The sequence below is a fragment of the Colias croceus genome, chromosome 30 (genome assembly GCF_905220415.1).
Source record: "Colias croceus chromosome 30, ilColCroc2.1".
Classification (NCBI taxonomy): Eukaryota; Metazoa; Arthropoda; class Insecta; order Lepidoptera; family Pieridae; genus Colias; species Colias croceus.
Genome location: NC_059566.1, coordinates 1,959,015 through 1,979,912, shown reverse-complemented (window position 1 = coordinate 1,979,912; position 20,898 = coordinate 1,959,015). Strand labels below are relative to the sequence as shown.

Here is a 20,898-nt window from a genome sequence, read left to right as displayed (position 1 = left end):
TACAAGAACTATAGGAATACCTGATTTAAAAACTTTTAAATAATTACAATATAATTTTTAAGTTTTATACACTTGCAACAATTCATTCTGAAGTATAGTTATTCAAAAATACTATTTGTATGCTATTCTTCAACTCTCAATAAAAATATAATTAAAAAAAAAATTAACTTACCCGCTAAAAAAGCTACATCGTCAAGATCTTGGTCCACCATGTTTCTCCAGGCCGCTGCTGTAACCATAGCAACGTGTTAACAATATATACTAACAACTTGCTAACAACTTATTAACAATAATTTGTAAATCTATGTGTATTGTTACGTCCTTACAAAACAGCTAAACAAATTATGATGAAACTTCATGTATTGCAATCATTTCTTGATAATATTTTACATACATAATGCTATCAAGTTATCATCTATCATTTTATCGAAATTCATCCATTAAAATTATTGATTTTAATAACACTCATTAAGACACTCATAATATAAAACTAGCATTCGATATTCATCTTCCGCTTTGTTCCGTCTACTTTCATGAAAAGAAACCCATGTAGGTAATAGAATATTAACGAATAGGTAGACATTTTTTGAACTACCTACGAACTTTCCAAAAGCATTTTCAAATCTATACATATAATAAATCTGTAGAAGGGTCAATTCTGTACATTGAAAATATTGAAAAAATAAATAGCAGGGGGTGTTCCTGGATCGATACCAAACCCAAATATGTGATTAAAAATTTTTTTGTCTGTCTGTCTGTCTGTATGTGAAGGCATTACGTGAAAACTAACGGTTCGATTGCGATGAAACTTGGTATAATTATACCTTATTATCCTGGGCATAAAATAGGATACTTTTTATCCCGGAAAAATACGTAGAAAAAAAGTAATCTTAATTTTTCCGCGCGGACGGAGTCGCGGGCGGAAGCTAGTTATTATAATAAATACTAAAAGTAAGTACCTAAATTAAGTTTCCCGGAAATTAAGATTTATAAGTTTTCACTACTTTTTATGAATATGTGGGTAGTAATAATTTTTTTTTTTTTTTATTGCAACCCCGGCAATGGAGCAGGCGACCCACTTGATGGTAGGTGATTGTCGCCGCCCATGACAGTTCACAACATTAGGGAACGTATTGCCGGTTTTTAGGTGGAAGAAGGCTTTTGAGGTGGAATTTGCTTACCTTTAGCTGACCCGTTCCTATCGGCCTTATATTTTCCGATTGGTTCCATTTGTATACCGTCCATTTCAGGCCCACGGCATAACGAAAAATACCTGTAACAATATCAAAGAAAGGCAAATAAAATACACTTATTTATACGAGTAAGAAATATTTTAAAATAATGTTACTATGTGGGTATTATTAAATAAAAATTGTCCACAGCAAAACTCTGCCTACGCTTGTATTAGGCAGCTGGCAGAGTTTTCTAAAGCGCGATACAATGGCCTTTGAAGTTTGATCATTATTAATTTGAAAACATTACAATTTATACAAAATTTAATAACACTATTAACATTAATAACTAGACATCGGATTATATGCATTTGCATGTTTGCATATGCAAATGCATATAACACTCTAATTACGCCGTTAGTGCATATTTTAGCCTATTTCCTCCAATCGTGCATATTTCGTTAAGTAGCGGGAGTTTTAATTGGTTGACAAACCTTTATTAGCCAATCAGAACGCTCAGCGAGTAAACAAACACTACTTTGGCATGGTAAAATGGCAAAAAATTACGAAATGGGCTCCATTTAAGTAAATTATGAGCCATTGAAAATGGGGCTAGATTACCCTTTTGGGGCTAAAAACTTAAACACGGGTTGAATTCCAAAAAAGGCCTAGATTTACCCCGAAAGGTGGCAACACTGGGCTCGCGGGTGAAAAACGTCACAAATTTGCGCTCGAAAATTTGCTAAAAAAGCTTAATTGTATATTGCCACAAAAACTATACTTAATTTTAAGAAAACTTCGCTGTTTTTTGATTTTGTATTGTGCATATTTTAGGCATATCGGCCGTTTTTAGTGCATATTTCGGCCTTTTTTAGTGCATATTTGCATGCATATTTTGGCATTTTATTAGTGCATATAATCCGATGTCTATTAATAACATTACAAATTTTAGGTAAACAAGCTTATAATTCTGGCCAAATACGTCGAAAAACTAAATAGTTGTTTATCGTCCTGTATACACAATAAACAAACAAACATTAATTGGAATGTGAAATTGGCTACATTTTGTCATCAAAAGAAATAGGGGAGGAAAATTAGACGCGATAATAAGAGAAAAGCCGCAGGCGTAAGCTAATAACAATGATGACAAGGGGACAGAACAAAATAATATCTCTTTACAGTATGAAATTATTATTTTAATACAAACAATGTTACATTTTTATGTTTCGAAATCGTGTTTTATAAATCAAAGAAAATCTACGAATGAAATACACATTTTTTTACTCTTTGATGCATTTTTTTACAGTTTTTGCAAATGCCTCTTTTAAACATTGTAAAATAGAGGTACATACATACTCGGATATGAAAACAATGGTGATTTTTAGAAACTGTCTGTATTTGGTATAAAGACACTCCCTTCTCGTGGGATGGAAAATAATACCACATAAAGCAGTGTTTTCTTTTTTCAGGCACCTAAAGGGTAAACCATAGTTAGCCTGCGTTCAGACATGCGGGAATCGTGCGTTTACGAATCGCGCGGTTTCAAACCGCAAAATTGTGATGCTATTCAGACACGCGCATACAACGCGCGCAACATACAAAAGGACATAGGGACAGAGAAACTTTGTTTTATACTATGTACCTAGTGATAATATACTCGTTTACAATTATATTCATACTCAATAACAATGTTGCAAAACTTCTCTATCACACAATATAACTTTAAATAAGTATCATTATGTAGTGGGAACACTATGGGTACATGAACTATGACCCCTTATACACTTATACATCTTCCCTTCCACACAGTGTACATTAACCTTAAACCGCACCATTACGAACTTGAAAAGCGCAGTGCTGTGTACACCGAGCACTATAATCGAGTCATGAGTCATTGCACTCTTGGTCTGTGCACCCTCGCCCTTGCCTCTTATGAAAAAAGAGAAAAAAACTAATGACGCGCAGTTACGGCGCGAAATTTTTTGACAAGATGGTTTTTTTTATCTTGTGGGAGGGCTGGGGATGGTCGATTTTTATGATTCACAGATTACCAATTAAAGAGTCGATATCACAAGATGTTTTTAAAGATCTCGTTCGAAGAGGGGTTTTTCAATTTTTTAAATTTGTCGCACATCGTATAGATTATTATATTATGGGCTATTTCCTCACTTTCTGGATGCTGTTTGATCTTCCATAGATTACTAAGTACCTAATAGTGCGTGCTGTTTAGCTAGCACGTAAAATGACAAAACCTCAAAAAGCGTCAAACAGGCTATCAAGATTATCAGCAAGTGTTGGAAACAGGCTATTAAATTTTTTCCTGCAGAATAAGAAGAACCTTTTTTTAGTTTTCTTTGATTATTTAAGTTAAAATTGTTGTTTTTTATAAAATTAAAAAAATCTATTCACTAAAGAATTTACACATATAAAAGTAAACAACCAGCATCCAATCAAAAATAATTTTAAATTACACGAAATTACATTCTACGCTTCACAGGACTACAATTTAATTAAAAACAAATCACTGCAATTTCCCGCCTATTTTAAACCGGATGTTCGAAGTCGTCTGTCATAACATTATTTCCTGTCTGAGCTTCCTGTCAACCTTTTCAGAAGGCAATTTTAAATTTACTGTCAAATGAAAATTTATGAGAAACCAGCTGTCCCTGCGGACGTTGCTCTGCCTCATTACCTCTTTTTCGTGTTTTCTCTCCAATAGATTTGTCTCCTGTTGTGTTTTTCTCACCTTTACATAAATATTGAAAAAAATTAGGCGAATTGGTCGAGCCGTTCTCGAGTTTTACAAATATCAAAACACTTTGCGATTCATTTTTATTATTATACTAGCTGCGCTCCGCGTCTTCACCCGCGTGGCTCCGCTCCTGTTGGTCTTAGCGTGATGATATATAGCCTATAGCCTTCCTCGATGAACGGACTATCTAACACAGAAAGAATTTTTTCAAATCGGAACAGATTTCTGACATCCTGAGATTCAAACAAACTAACAAACTCTTCAGCTTTATAATAGACTAGCTTACCGCCCCGGCTTCGCCCGCTTTGTCTAAAACCTAATAAATTATATACTAAAACCAATTCCTCTTGAATCACTCTATCTATTAAAAAAAAACGCATCAAAAATCAAAATCCGTTGCATAGTTTTGAAGATTTAAGCATACAAAGTGACATAGGGAATTATACGGATAAAATTTTGATGAGTAACATCTATTTTCACATTGTTTTTTAGGATCAAGTTGAGTAATTATTTCGACTCAATAGTCAGCAACGGAATTTTCGAATATCTTCTTTAATTAATTATATTATATAAATCTCATGTCACAATGTTTGTCCTCAATGGACTCCTAAACCACTTAACCGATTATAATAAAATTCGCACACCATGTGCAGTTCGATCCAACTTGAGAGATAGGATAGGTTTTATCCCGGAAATCCCGGAAATGCGGGTTTTTCTTTGAAAACGCGGGCGAAGCCGCGGGCGAAGCCGCGGGCGGAAAGCTAGTACATATTTACAACTTGCTCCCGCCCGCGGATTGGCCCGCGTGGTGTTTTGATAAAATGTAGCCATGTGTGTGAGAAAGATCTCAGGGTCTAAAGATTGTCTGTGCCAAATTTCATCAAAATCGGTTGTTATGCGGGAAAGCGCAGTCAACAGACAGTTACTTTCTCATTTATAATATTACTAGTGGTCCGCCCCGGCTTCGCCCGTGGTACCTACATGTTTAAACTATCCTATCTCTCAAGTTGGATCGAACTGCAAATGGTGTGCGAATTTTATTATAATCGGTTGAGTGGTTTAGGAATCCATTGAGGACAAACACATTGTGACACGAGATTTATATATATTAAGATATACGTATAATATATAATATAGTAGGGATGCAGTTCTAAGTATTTATTTTGAAAAAAAAAGAAACATTCTATCAGCAAGATTTGCTATCTCCAGTATTTTAAGTAGGTAGGTATTCAATAAAGTTACGATGCATACCTACTTATTGTGTTTTTCAGCATTATTTACCTGTATCGTGTTTGTATTTATATTTTCTATCTAACGCGGTCCGCCCCGGCTTCGCCCGTGGTACATATTTACGTTTTCTCTACATAAGAACCATCCTCGTACTTTACTTCAAGGAATATACCTATACCTACCTAAGAAAAAAAGAATTATCAAAATCGGTCCACCCGTTCACGCGTGATGCTGTGACCAAAGAAATCGGGTTTCATTTTTATATAGGTAATATACTTATATTTATATGGGTGATTATACAAAAATGGGGTAACTTTTAAGGATATTTTGTTTACTATATTTTTTATATCAGATTATTACAAATTAGGGTGTATGTGATAGCTAATCTAATGAATATATTGTTCCAAATCGGGCCAGCCACTTTTTTAAGTAGATTGTGAGATATTTTAAATTTTCTGGATTTGGCCTCCAGGGGACTGACAAGGCTAACATAGTACTGATAAAAACACAATTTTGTAATATTCTTAAAGAAATTCAATGAAAATTACTACAAATCTCTCAGTTTTATTAATAGCACATGTCTTTTTAGTATTAAAATCACTTAGTTACATTTAAAAATGATAATTTATAATATATTGTGATACTAGGAAAAAATAATGTCTCAATTTTCAAAACAACCTTCTGACATTTAACGCAATGTGAATATTCTTACTCTCTTACTTAACTTACTACTTTGACTTAGTTTAACTTAATATTTCAAGTAATTCACAAACAATAGAAACAAAAAAACGGCCAAGTGCGAGTTGGACTCCTAACAAACCTATTTTTTATTATGTTTGTAACTTAAAATTTACACTTTTAGCAATTTTTCCTTTATTTGTGTTATAAGACGTTGCTTTTTACCATATTTTAAGACTGTATACACGGCAAGCATCCTGTGTATTTTTTTATTCCCTTGCGAATATTTAATTTTGCGGAAATTTGCAGTATTCACGGATGTAGGTATCTTTTAATTGCGTTGCGTTATAAGTTTCATTTTTTTACAGCCCCAAGGGTTCTTAATGTTGAGTATTCAATATAAATTTCAGATTGATACCTCCACGAGCTTCAAAAAAACGTCTTAACAGACAAACGGACAACAAAGTGATCCTATAAGGGTTCTGTTTTTTCCTTTTGAGGTTCGGAGCCCTAAAAATCTAACATTATTTATGTTAAAAGTACTAATTTTCATAAAATGGTTCATGGTTTTTAACCAGAGGCTTGAATGAAAGTCTCATCTGAGTTTTCATAAGAGCCTTTTGACATTTTTATAATGTTATTAAAATAATTAACTTTTATGTTATTTTGAGGTAATTTTACTTCACAATATTAAACGTTTACGTATTTATCTAATAAATACATATAACAAGCTATGCCCTGAAAGCATCAAAATCAATAATTAAAATAAAATAACATCTTTTAAATAAAATTATTAATAGTTTGTTTCAATAGTTCTTTTCTTTGCTACTCTTTTTTAAATGTTTCTTCCCTAGTCAAATTCAGCTTCTTTTAGCGTGGCGCATGATGTTTTAAACTGAAATATCAAATAGAAATGCTTATACCAATAGCAATCAAGATAAAAGTTCTCAAAAACGATAGAATCATCAGTACTATGGGGTCGCGTCAGTCCACTGGCGCGATATCTGACATAGGACTGATGCCAGCGGATTGATAAAATGGGACTTAATATGAGATTATAATCACAAATTATGTTTTTTTGCCTTATTTCTAATATCAACAAACTATATTTTTACAAATCATACTTAACCATGTATGAATGAAAATAAAAATCAGTTTAACAATAAAATAACGACTCACCATAGGACTGAAATGTTGACTGGCGCAGCACGAATTTAGAGGACAAACACAACCCTAGTGCTGGTACAGTTATGACGGCCATCAAAATATGGGATGCACAAGTAACTTCATTACCAACATTAATATTTAGACAGGGATTTGACCTCGATTTGGTGATATTTAGCGAGAATTTCAAATTTAAAAAACACACAACGGACTGACCAATAAAAACGATGACAAAGTTTATTTTTATTTTTTAAATAAAATGTTAAACATTTCGTTATGAAAGTTATACTATATAATACTATGTATATCAAAGATTGTCCTGAATTAGTAAGTTTTCTCTAATCAATGATAATGTTTATAAAATAGTCACTTGATTGTTGGTTTTCGGAGTTGTGACATGCCAAAGTACTGATTATTTAAGTATTAATTTTGTTTTTTTATCAATTTGTATTTTAAATAAAGAAGTGAAAGTGAGTGACCAAATAAAGGACGCTTTATTGTTTTAAAATAGATTGTTATTTGTTTAAAATATAATAAGACTTTGTATAAATTGGCTGGTGACATTGAGTTACCCCATTTTTGTATAATGACCCATATGTTAATGCTCTTGTAAATTATGGGATGAGGGTTCTGAAATAAAGTTTATTTATGTATCACGCTAAATCCAATAGAAGCGGTGCAATACGGGTAAAACCGCGTGGCAAAGCTTGTAAAAATTGAGATAAAATTCAAATAAATCGATTTATTATTTATGGGATAACATAGCCTTCCATTAGCGATCGTAGAATAGGTATTTGGTCAGAATAATTGTCATATTATATTTTCATTAATATTACATAAATACTTCTTTTTCGATCATAATTACCTAACTACCAGCGTTCTTATTTTAAACATCTAAAAATGCAACTGCCGGAAAATTCTCGAGCCGTTCACGCCGTGCGTCTCTATTTTCCGTAATTATTTGTACCCTATTTTTCGTACTGAACTTACAAATCAAACCAATCCACATTGTAAATAAATATAGCGCATGCTTTATACACCTATCTCATAATAAATGCGATACATAATTCGGAAATATACACCATAATATTATAATAATAGAAACAATAGGTACCTACTACCTAGGTACGCCGTAAATAATATTTTCCCAAAATTAATATCGACGCAGTTACAAAATAAAGGTTATATTATTAAAACCAACTTACCGATTCAATCGATACAATCACAAAACAATTGTCCAAACACTATTTTTACACAAAATACGCACAAAACACTATTTTTTCAAATAACACCAAAGATACCTAACAATTTTCGCAAGCATTCGCGTCGAACCATCAGCTTGTTATGGAAAAATCGATTTTGCGCGGGAAAGAGACCGTTCGGCGTGCGAAAGGGATGGTCTTATGGGGAAAGCGTCGAGTGGGCAAGTGAGGTGCGATGTTTTGGTTTACTTGTAGGTGTATTGAACTCTCGAAATATAAGGGTTGTTTTGGAGTTACCATTGGTTTTCATTTTATTATTTACTGTTTAATTAAATAGTAATCTCGAAAAAATTTAAGACGGTAAAGACCGTTGACTTAATTTGAATATTTTTAATTTCACATTGTGTGCACCTAATATTAAATAAATAATTATGTACTAACAAGACTAACATCAATGACATTTTAATTATTTTGAATAGATCGTGGACTATTTAAATATTAGGTAATCAAATAAAATATTTAATCATAAATAATAAACCTAGAGGATAGAACTTGCTTATCTAGGTTATCAATTAATAGAAATTGGAAAAAGAACAATATTCAATCGAACAAGTTTTATAGTGATAGACGACAGATAGAGCTTACAAATCACGCATCAACTCGATGCAAATCAAATCGAGTTACCATAGTACGCCATATGTTTTCACAACTCTAGTGGTTAGAAAAACTAGTGCAGTGGGAACGTAGGGGATACCTAACGGTATAAACGCCTGTTATATCTCTAGCAAGTAGGTTTTATGCGACCTATTTTGCATTGAAAACGTGTCACATGTTTTTAATTTGAGTGTTGTGTGACATTTCAATGAGTGATCTCGGATTGGTATTTCAATGCCGCACTATTTTGAAAATAGAAAATGAAAAGTTTTTAATTTTTAATACCTAGCCTATGGCTTTCAAATATGTTTTTTTTTTATGTATAAGTATGTAGGCTTAGTATGTAGGTATATGTCGTTTAAATTTTTAAATTAAAAAACGAGCTTTTGCGCCTCGGCTTTGTCTACATTTAATGAGAGAAGTTCTTTTTCAGAATTTAACAGCACTAATCATAAGACTAATCAAGATGAAAAAGCAAATGGATCAGGAAAACAACTGCTATTTTTTTTTTTTGAATTTGGAATACCTACCTATCTAGTTCCTACGTGCCCACGACGGACGCTGACCTTTTTTGAATAAATTATAGAGGATTTATTTAAAATCTTTATGCATATCGACTATGTACCTACGTACGCGCGTAGCAGTATGATATTATGTTTATACTTTGTTTATAATATTATGTCCTAAAAGAAATACCTACTCAATTCGCATAATTCAAAAAGTTATAATATGTTACTACTGAATTAGCCTTTAATATTGAAACTAATTTATTTGGTAAACATAAATACTTAGAAATAATCATAACTACTAATATTATAAACGCTAAAATGTGTGAGTATGGACCATATTGTATGGTCGGATCATGGATATATTTTTGTTTGTAAATTGTAATATATTTTTGTTTAGGTGAAACCTCATTAAAACTACTGGACAGATTTGAATGAAACTTTACAAGAATATAGTTTATACAATATCAGAATCTCACATGAGCTATGAGGTTTAAATCCTTGATTTTACACGTAGCTTCGTCCGCAGGTAAAACCGCGCGGCATAGTTGTACAGTGTATGTACAATAAACTACGACAAAACGATATGTACCAACCATGTAGAAACACAGTGAAAATAATACCTTACAAACAAACAACTAACTTTAGTAATTGTTATAAAAAAATCACACATAGGCCTTGGTGAAATCCAGTACCGACATAATATTAGATGCTATGCAATAGCAGTCCTTTTTGGGATTAATTCCTCATCACAATTGAGGTATTATTATATTTTACTAGCTGTGCTCCGCGGTTTCACCCGCATTGAGCCGCTCCTGTGATATATTATAGCCTATAATAGCCTGCCTCGATAAATGGCCTATTTAACAGCGAAAAAATTTTTCAAATCGGACCAGTAGTTCCTGAGATCATCGCGTTCTAACAAACAAACTCCTCAGCTCATAATAATAATATATTATTATAAGTACAGATTGTATAGATAATAAGAAATTCTACTTGAATTTTATAGTTACATTTTCCAAAAATTCACAAAAAGACAGTTGCGAGTCGACTATTCCTGTGACTATTCCTATGTAGTTAAAAAAAAGAACCTAACCTAGCACACCCCTTATCAAAATCAGAGTTTCTGAATAAATTCTCGTCACTTTTCAAAATGCCGAGCGTTTGTAAACGGCGAATCTTAGAGTATATAATAAGTTATAATATTTCAGGGCAAAAATGTTCTTACTGTTCTGTGGGGCAAAATAATACAATTTGCCTGTAACATAATCACATTGTCTGTGGCAGCAAATTCTCTGACTAATACATATTATATAGTTATCTGTGCAGCAAATAGCAACACCAAGCAAAACGTCAGTCATCAGAATTCAGATTTGTAATTTGTTTTGCGCCGGATACAAACGTTGTTTGTAAGTCATAATAACTTTGTATTATTGTTTAACATCGGACAAATACATTAAGAAATGGCTGTAAGTATTACATACAATTTATTTTATTATAACACCGCTAACAACATGTAGTTATTTGTATAAAAACTGCTTAACGTGAATATAACCTCAAATGTTGAACTCTTATACCTAAAATACCATGTTTTTTTTAATTTTTCTTGTATTTTAGTCACTAGCAGCGGCGCAAGTTCAAGAAGTGCGATCCATAACGCGAATAGAGAGGATCGGAGCTCATTCCCATATCAGAGGGTTGGGTTTAGACGATGCCTTGGAGCCTAGAGCGGTATCTCAGGGCATGGTGGGCCAGAAGATGGCTAGAAAGGCTGCTGGCGTCATTTTACAGATGATTAGAGAAGGTACGTATTGAATAAACATTTAGTTGCCATGGTTACGACATAATTATGTTGATGAAATGTATGATCAGTTAATACCAAAAACACAAACTGAAAACAATTAATAGAAATCTTTGTCACTGTTAGGCAACTGTCATATTCCCGGAGCGTCCGAAGACGATATGTATATAGAGTGGTTAAATGAATTTTCTTCATGCATAATTTAGTAGAATTTGTTTAGTCAAATGAAATACATTTTGGAAATACGACAATTTGCGAAGATTTGCATGCGCATTATTAATTTTGGTTTACTGTACATAGTACACTCTTAAGTGATAAGGCCGCCTTCTGTGCTGTTTTTCTTTTAGAATAAGTTTTGTTTGTATTTTATGTATTTTGGCAGCACAATAAAGAGTATATAAATAAATAAAATAAATAGATACGCAGGTAAATAGTATATTCAAAGAACACAAAATCAACACACATTTATACGGCAATATAATTTTTTTCAGGTAAAATAGCAGGCAGAGCGGTGCTTCTAGCCGGTCAACCTGGTACAGGAAAAACAGCCATCGCCATGGGGCTCGCACAGGCGTTGGGACCTGATACACCATTTACAAGCATGGCAGGTTTGTTGTGACTTTTTAAGTTATTAATTTGAATTTTATTTATACAATTCAGTATATATAGACTATAGATAGATTTCTCATGTATATTTTTCGAAAATTGTATCAGTTACAACCCTAAAGCCTTGTTTCCACTTGAGCAGCTCGGCCAAATGAGCCGCTCATTCGCCTGAGCATGCTCAAGTGGAAACAAGGCTTTAGATATTGCCCTTAGCATCTATTCGTATACAGGGTGTAATCGTTAAGTGTGCACAAGCGATTATTCCGTAACTATTGCAGATATCAAAAAACTTTAAACTGATATCGAATGTACTTAACCTAATGAGTAAAATGGCAGTAATACATTTTTAAAAATAAAACGAGAAATATCCAAAAATGTTACATTAAACAGTCCCACCTAACGATTACACCCTGTATACATATAATAAATCTATAGAAGGGTCAATTCTGTACATTAAAAATATTAAAAAATAAATAGCAGGGGTTTTATTGGGTCGATACCAAACCCAAATATGTGATTAAAAATTTTTTGTCTGTATGTTCAGGCATCACATGAAAACTAACGGTTCGATTTCGATGAAACTTGGTATAATTATACCTTATAATCCTGGAAAAATACGTAGAAAAAAATAAATCTTAATTTTTCCGCGCGGACGGAGTCGTGGGCGGAAGCTAGTATATAAAATATAAAACAAACTAAAAACTAAAAACATTTGTTCACTAACTACTACTATTATATAATATTATATACTCTAAGCATAGTTTTTGTTTGTAAAGAAAATTCAAAGGATGGAGTATTAAGTTTTCTTATTCTTTCCACAGGTTCTGAAATTTACTCTTTGGAGATGAGCAAAACAGAAGCATTGACACAGGCCATAAGGAAATCTATCGGCATAAGAATTAAGTATGTATTTTATATTTTTGGAAAAGCCAAAGTAGACTATCTGCCTAATAAATAAAACTTGTTATATTAAAAATCAAATCGAATTATATTTATTTGACTATGTGGGCAAATTCACGTGGAACTACATAAAGTGTCTTGGCCTATAAATAAATCTATACTAATATTATAAGCTGAATAGTTTGTTTGTTTGTTTGAACGCGCTAATCTCAGGAACTACTGGCCTGATTTGTAAAATTCTTTCAGTGTTTAGAAAGCCAATTTATCGAGGAAGGCTATTGGCTATATGTCATCACGCTAAGACCAACATAAGCGGAGCACAGCTAGTAAATAAATAAAAAAAATGTATGCGTGTGCTAGTGTACACACGTAAGAAGTGAAACTTCTTCATGACCTTATATTTAAAAAAATAATTTACTACATATTGCATATATGTAGTAAATTGACTTTGACTTTTTGACTTGACTTAACTTGACAGAAATGCGTCGAATCACGCGTGGTAGGGATAAGAAAAAGATGGCGCGTAACGGAAAAATGTCACGCGTAACGAAAAAATGTTACACTAATTTTTTTCCAACCCCGATAAAGAAGTTTCACTTCAATTAATTAATACATAATTTCAGGGAAGAATCAGAGATCATAGAGGGTGAGGTTGTTGAAGTGGTGATCGAAAGGGCTGCCGGGGGCGGTGGAGCTAGATCTGGCAGGTTGACGTTGAAGACAACAGATATGGAGACCAATTATGATATGGGCAGCAAGATGATCGACTCGCTGATGAAGGAGAAGGTAAGGTGGTTTTTGTCAAGAAAATTTTATAGGAAAATAATAAGAATTAATATTTATAAATAGAGATTGAATCCTACTATACTAATAATAGTAGAGCCATTTTAATAGGCAACATTTGACAGTTCAACAAAATTCAACAACGTAACCTAGTAACGACGACATAGAATAACATGATATTTCGTTTTGTTAGAACTGCACATTTGCTTAACTTTTTTCAATTATGATTACATATTTATAATAATAATGACCGATACAAGTAATTTTAAGATTTCATTTTACTGATAAACCATACTAAACATAATAAACAATTTCTGAATTGAAGAACTGACGTCGCTACAATTTTGTGTCAATAAACCTTTTTTCTTTTTAAATACCAGAGACGTTACTCTAAAAATCGAAATCTGACATCTAGAATCGAATGCATTGATTACTTGTGAATAAAAATCATCATAAATTAATAAATTCGATTGACAAATGTTTCAAATCCGTATCGATTAATTCACTTTAATCGATGTTTTTAAGCAGGTTACCTCTCTTCGAAGATAAAATTGATAGACGTCAAATGTTGCCTATTAAATTGGCTCGACTATAATATTATAATAATTGCGAAAGATTGTATGTTTGTTTGTTACTTCTTTCATGCAAAAACTGCTGAACTGATCATCATGAAATTTGGCACACACGTAGAGGATAAGTTGGATTAACACATAGGATAGATTTTATCCCAAACATCCCGCAGGAAAGGTAACTATGCAGGTTTTCCTTTGCTAAGCTTACGCGGGCGAAGATCTAGTTTAAGTATAATTCTAATGTACTGCCAATTTTTAATAATTAATAATATATATAAAAATGAATCCCAAAATGTGTTAGTAAGCGCATAACTTAAGAACGGCTGAACCGATTTCAATAATTCTTTTTTTATTACATTCCTTGAAGTACGAGGATGGTTCTTATGGAGAGAAAACGTAAACATGTACCACGGGCGAAGCCGGGGCGGACCGCTAGTTTTTAATATTTTTTGTGTATATTATATAGATATACCCCACCATCTTCTTTACCTATTAATTTAAGTGATTGATAAGTCCATGAGTCCTTTCTAAATATTCATAGTTGTCTTAAATGTTTAAACCTTATCACTTACAGACATACCTTCACGCGTATAACATAAATATCACTACATAGTATAAAACAAAGTCGCTTTCTCTGTCCCTGTGTCCCTTTGTATGCTTAAATCTTTAAAACTACGCAACGGATTTTTATGTGGTTTTTTTTAATAGATAGATTGATTCAAGAGGAAGGTTTTAGTATATAATTTATTATGTTTTAGACAAAGCGGGCGAAGCCGCGGGCGGTAAGCTAGTTATAATTAAAACTTTAAACATTATAGGTACAAGCCGGTGATGTCATCACTATAGATAAAGCGACTGGAAAAATCAACAAATTGGGAAGAAGTTTTGCTAGAGCAAGAGACTATGATGCTACAGGTATGTAATAACTTATTTATGAAGTAAAACTTCTTTAGGCGCGTTGAGATTTAAAATTCAAGATCGCGTCATGGCAATGCCGTCACGTCATGGAGTTAGGCGACGATACGGGTATCTTTGAACTTGCCGAAGACCAACTACCCTCAATTAATAGTGGTTGACTTGCTGTGATTTGTTATCAACTGTCTACATCAATTAGGCAGTTGTGTAAAATCACAGTACATTCTTATTACATTCTAACTAATATTTCGACTGACCGGTTGGCTTGGTTGGTAGTGACCCTGCCTTCCAAGTCACTGGTTGTGGGTTCGATTCCCACCCGGGGCAAATATTTGTGCGATGATTGATGAACGTAGATGTTTGCTCTGTGTCTGGGTGTTAATTATCTATATAAGTATTAATTTAAAATTATATATATATATGTTTGTTTATCAGCCATCTGGTTTCCATAACACAAGCGAAAAAGCTTAGTATGGGATCAGATTATGCCGTGTGTGAAAATCGTCCCGAAATATTTATTTTTTATTTAACCCAGCCTCCCCGTGTGTTATTTCTGATAATATTTTATTACTAGATTTCCGCCCGCGGCTTCGCCCGCGTTTGCAAAGGAAAACCCGCATAGTCCACGTTCCCGTGGGATTTCCTGGATAAAAACTATCCTATGTGTTAATCCAAGTTACCCTCTATATGTGTGCTAAATTTCATTGTAATCGGTTCAGTAGTTTTTACGTGAAAGAGTAACAAACATCCATACATCCAAACAAACTTTCGCATTTATAATATTAGTAGGATTAATTAATATCTTACAGGTCAGCAAGCCCGCTTCGTCCAATGCCCCGAGGGTGAACTGCAGAAACGCAAGGAAGTTGTACACACGGTCACACTACATGAAGTAGATGTGATTAACTCTAGGACACACGGTTTCTTGGCTTTGTTCTCGGGTGAGTATTTATTTATTTATTACTAGCTTCCGCCCGCGGCTTCGCCCGCGTGGTGTTTTGATAAAAGGTAGCCTATGTTCTTTCTCGGGGTCTAAAGATTGTCTGTGCCAAATTTCATCAAAATCGGTTGAGAGGTTTAAGCGGGATAGCGTAAAAGACAGACAGACAGAGTTACTTTCGCATTTATAATATTAGTAGGGTTTACGCGTAAATAAGTTTTTGTTAATTAACAATAAAAAATATAATAAATTACTACTTATAATATTAGCTACCTGTGAGTGAAAGTCTCGTCAAAATCGGTCCAGCCGTTACAGAGATTAGCTGGAACAAACAGATACTCCAATTTTATTATTGGTATAGATTAGTTTCACGCCCGTGAATGAGTTTTTCTTTTTAATTCTAACTATCCTGTGAGAATATTAGTAAAAAAAATTAGAACAAATTACTTCTTATAATATCAGCTACCTGTCAGTGTCCCTATAATATAAGTCCCGTCATAATTGGTCCAGCCTTTCTAGAAATTGTATGTTTTGCCATTTTTTTATGTTTAGTTAAAAAATTAAAAATTGATATCCTCATATTTCAACATTTTCTATGTTATTTTTACAAGACTTTCCCTATTTTTCCCTGCAGGTGACACCGGTGAGATAAAATCCGAGATTCGCGAGCAAATAAACAGCAAAGTGGCCGAGTGGAGGGAGGAGGGCAAAGCTGAGATGATACCGGGCGTGCTGTTTGTTGATGAGGTTAGTAAATAACTAACCACAAAACTTCTCTTTTACCAAAAAAAAAATACGTGTGTCACTCGGGGACTGGGGCGGTTGCGCTATTGCATGCTATGCCTTCAAGCCACACCTCCGCCCGTCCCCGTGGGGAGCGTGAGGTTTTTTCGTTACGGAATTTCTCGATTCGGTCCCCGCGCTCAAGGCCTGCGATAGAAGCTGTGCAATAGCTTAAAAGCTTTAGACATGGTTTAACATTAAGCGCGGGATCTCTTTAATCTGGTTTTGTCGTATTTCACATGGACAACTGTTAAAATGACAGATCCCTGGTTTAAAGTTAGACTGTGTTTAAATTGTTTTGTAGTAAGACCATTAAATATTTTACACGCGATTTATTCGTAAAATTATTATAACAGTCGCATTAGGGGTAAAATCAAACACATGAAAATTCTAGATTAGTTTAATAATTGGATAATCTTAAAAAAAAAGTCTACCTATATGAAACTGGGATAAACAGTAAATCTATACGTCATACTTACTTACTATCACTACATAGTATAAAACAAAGTCGCTTTCTCTGTCCCTATGTCCCTTTGTATTAGTTCAGGATACATCGCCCATTTTTGCAAGTGACTACTAGAGAAGTTATTACTAACTGAATTTTTTTTTGTTCAATCTCAAGATAATTACCTAAATTATTCGAATAAATATTTGTCCTACAAAATCTATGGTTGGTTCAAAGAGTATTAGTGTATTTCTTTACTTTCCAAAGTGTATCGATAACGAGGTCATCATAAATGATTACTAACAAGCTGATTATATATATGAACTATATGCTTAAATCTTTAAAACTACGCAACGGATTTTGATGCGGCTTTTTTTAATAGATAGTAATTCAACAGGAAGGTTTTAGTATATAATTTATTAGGTTTTAGACAAAGCGGGCGAAGTCGCGGGCGGTAAGCTAGTATAATATAATTTAAATGCTTACAATAATTGCAAAATGTTTTGATGTTTGAGCCTGTTATGTACCACGGGTGAAGCCGGGGCGTATCGTTAGTTATTAATATGTTTTGTTTTATATTGATTTTTCTCATTTCAGGCGCACATGCTAGACATCGAATGTTTTTCATTTCTCAACCGTGCGTTAGAATCGGAAAGTGCCCCCGTTGTAATAATGGCAACTAACAGGGGCATAACTCGAATCAGGGGCACAAACTACAAGAGCCCGCACGGGATACCGTTGGACTTGTTGGACAGAATGATCATTGTGCCCACTGCGCCCTATTCGCACAGCGAATTACGGGAGATACTTAATATTAGGTGAGTTTTATGTGAAATGGGGAAAATTTGGGGCAAAAATGCCTTGTTTCTAGGTAATTTAGTAGGATTTGGGCAAAAAATTGCTCATTTTTAGACATTATGGCAGAATTTGGGACAAAAAGTTGCTAGATTGCACTATAATAGTGACGAAATTGACTAAATCATAGACAAACACTATACTATGTCATAGACAAAATTTGGCACAACCACAGATAATCACCATACCACAGACTATAAAAAATGACGTCACATATAGATTATAAAGAATAAATTACATACTTGTAGCTAAAAAGGCGTGTTTAAAAATTAAATATTTGTCGTAGATGCGAAGAAGAAGACTGTCAAATGTCAGCGGACGCACTCACAGTACTAACACGAGTTGCGACCGAAACGTCGCTGCGTTACGCTATACAACTTATCACCACGGCTTCGCTCGTTGCCAAGAGGAGGAAGGCCGCTGAGGTAAGGGAAAAATATAAAAAGGAGAGGGGAGGTGGAAAACATATTATTTGCAGGCATAATTAAGGTTTAGAGGGTTAAAAACATGTATAGTATGTTAAAAAGTGTACTTAATTATAGTGGGGGGGGGGGCTTAACGCAAAAAGAGGGGATGCCGGATAATATAGTAGGATTTAGGAGATTGGTATAGGTTTAGAGGGTAAAAACAAATACGAAATTGGAGATTAGAAGGTGAAAAAAATGGTAGATTATAGTGGAAAAGTATTGGTGGTTCGGATGGACACAAGCTGCGTTTAGAATCCATTAGTCAATAAAAAAAAATTTTTTTTTTTATGTAAGAGCAGGTAACTGAGCAGGTGGATCACCCAAGAAGCTTATATCTAATACACTGGAGATTGCACTATGAACGGTGACGTGTCACGGGAAGGTGTGACCTTGAATGACGCCTGGTTGTTTTTTGTCCCTTTCACACCTAACTTGGCAAGTTTTTTGTCCCTTTCACACCTAACTTGGCAAGTTGGTGTAAAAGGGATGAAGGAACAACCAGGCGTCATTCAAGGTCACACCTTCCCGTGACTTGTCAACGTTCATAGTGCAATCTCCAGTGTATTAGATATAAGCTTCTTGGGATCACCTAATGAAGTGACACCACCGCCCATGAGCACTGACAAAGTTACCTTTGTGAGGCTGTTAAAAAAGTTATGTTGTTATTTTAGAATAACAACGAATGCGATTGCCATAAAAAAATCCTCATTCATTATGTAAAACTCAGGAAATGAAGGGAAATGGTTTTGGAAAAAAAAATATATTGTTATAATTTTGTTTTTGTGATGTCTTCCAAAATTATACATTAATTTCGTCATTCATCATTCATTCTAGTTAAAAACCCATTATTCATATTTCATTCATTCATTCATTCACAGGTCAGTATGGAAGACGTGAAGAAGGTGTATTCCCTATTCCTGGACGAGCACAGATCTGAACAATTTCTGAAGGAGTATCAAGACGAGTTTATGTTCAACGATGGGTCGGGAGGTTGGTTTATTTTAATATTATCTTATTATGGGAAATAGTATGTGGGGTACGGTCTTCGTACATCACGTCGCGCGCTGTCAGCATTTTCACGGACACGCGGCATTTTAATACATATTTCATCAGTTCGTATTCGATAACCATAGAAATCGCGCGTACTCATCTAATATATATTATAAAGGCGAAAGTTTGTAAGTATGGATGTTTGTTACTCTTTCACGTAAAAACTACTGAACCGATTACAATGAAATTTAGCACACATATAGAGGGTAACTTGGATTAACACATAGGATAGTTTTTATCCCGGAAATACCACGGGAACGGTTTTCCTTTGCAAACGCGAGCGAAGCCGCGGGCGGAAATCTAGTTTAACCATATTATAGAGTTAAGGCGATAAAGGCAATTATTGTACTCAATTCTTTTAATTACTCTGTAAGGGCCCTACAATCCCGTACATGGGGAAGGAGGCTTTCTTCCTGAGATATAAATGAAATTTTAGAGTAAAAACAATATTATTGTAAGAAATTATTTTTTTTACAGTAGACAATTATTAGTTGAAGGTATTTTATTATATACTATACTAGCTGGAACCTACGGAACCATTCGCGTGGTATCTTAGTAAAAAGTGGCCTATGTGCAAATCCAGACTATTTTCACGATATACAGATACAAGCAGTAGGGAAACTACATACAAAAGTTTCGAAATGCGTTCACACACAAGCAAGCGTGTTTACGTAACTACTGCTACTGGTTGTATCTGTATACTGTGCTATAATCTATCTCTGTACCAAATTTCATATATACCGGATCAGCCGTTTTCACATTAGAAGAAAACATTTATCCATAGTCAAATTTATTTATTATATAAGTAATGATTTGTTTTTTTTTTACAGATGGACCACAGTCAATGGAAGTGTCACAGTAATTTGTTGCCAGTATGAAAATGAGTTGAGCACAGAATGTTTGATTTTTTGCAGAGGACAATATTTTTAAGTTACTTTAAGTACGAATAAGCTTTACGTTATTTTAATGATTAAAATTTTTAGAAAAATTTTGGTGTTTTATTTTGTCTGTATTTTAATTCATATTTATGAGTTTGAAGATGAAGTATGTACAACTTAGAAAGTTATAATAACAATATTATAAATGAAAATAAATGCTATGATAGTATCTATCTCTCAATACTGTGTCACAATAATATATAATATCATGGCTTTTCACCGCCCGTTTCTTTCAAATTTAACATTAGAGTGCTTTTCCACCAGAGATGCTATGCTACGTTGCTGTGGAAATCCAATCATATTCATTGATTAGGTCTGGTGGAAACGGGTTCTGTTATACATTTTTATATGGAAGGACGCGTGCTATGTGCAGAGTGGAGCCTTATCGCACTCGCACATCTAATTCGCACCGCTACATAGCTTAGCATTGGTGGAAATGACCTGGCATATTTATATGTATAGCATATCACATCTCTGGTGCAAAA

At 33.9% G+C, this 20,898-nt stretch overlaps 2 protein-coding genes across 2 annotated transcripts in view; one reads left to right on the top strand and one right to left on the bottom strand.

Moving 5' to 3' along the window:
• The window catches only part of LOC123704691, a 33,994-nt gene extending 25,666 nt beyond the window's left edge, over window positions 1-8,328 (bottom strand). Inside the window, exons 1-3 of the mRNA XM_045653115.1 lie at window positions 8,202-8,328; window positions 1,182-1,273; window positions 173-229 (exon numbers count right to left, since the gene is read on the bottom strand). Of these exons, the coding sequence (XP_045509071.1) occupies window positions 173-229; window positions 1,182-1,245 (121 nt within the window). The 5' untranslated portion in view covers window positions 1,246-1,273; window positions 8,202-8,328. The remainder of the gene's footprint in view (window positions 1-172; window positions 230-1,181; window positions 1,274-8,201) is intronic.
• Window positions 8,329-10,719: 2,391 nt separating this feature from the next.
• Window positions 10,720-20,463, top strand: LOC123704615 (ruvB-like helicase 2). Its single transcript, XM_045653009.1, has 9 exons — window positions 10,720-10,827; window positions 10,976-11,162; window positions 11,651-11,767; window positions 12,587-12,668; window positions 13,289-13,401; window positions 17,873-17,921; window positions 18,245-18,383; window positions 19,304-19,415; window positions 20,306-20,463. Exons 1-9 carry the CDS (start codon window positions 10,822-10,824, stop codon window positions 20,335-20,337), a joined length of 837 nt encoding a protein of 278 aa, XP_045508965.1. The 5' UTR covers window positions 10,720-10,821; the 3' UTR covers window positions 20,338-20,463.
• The last annotated feature ends 435 nt before the right edge of the window (window positions 20,464-20,898 follow it).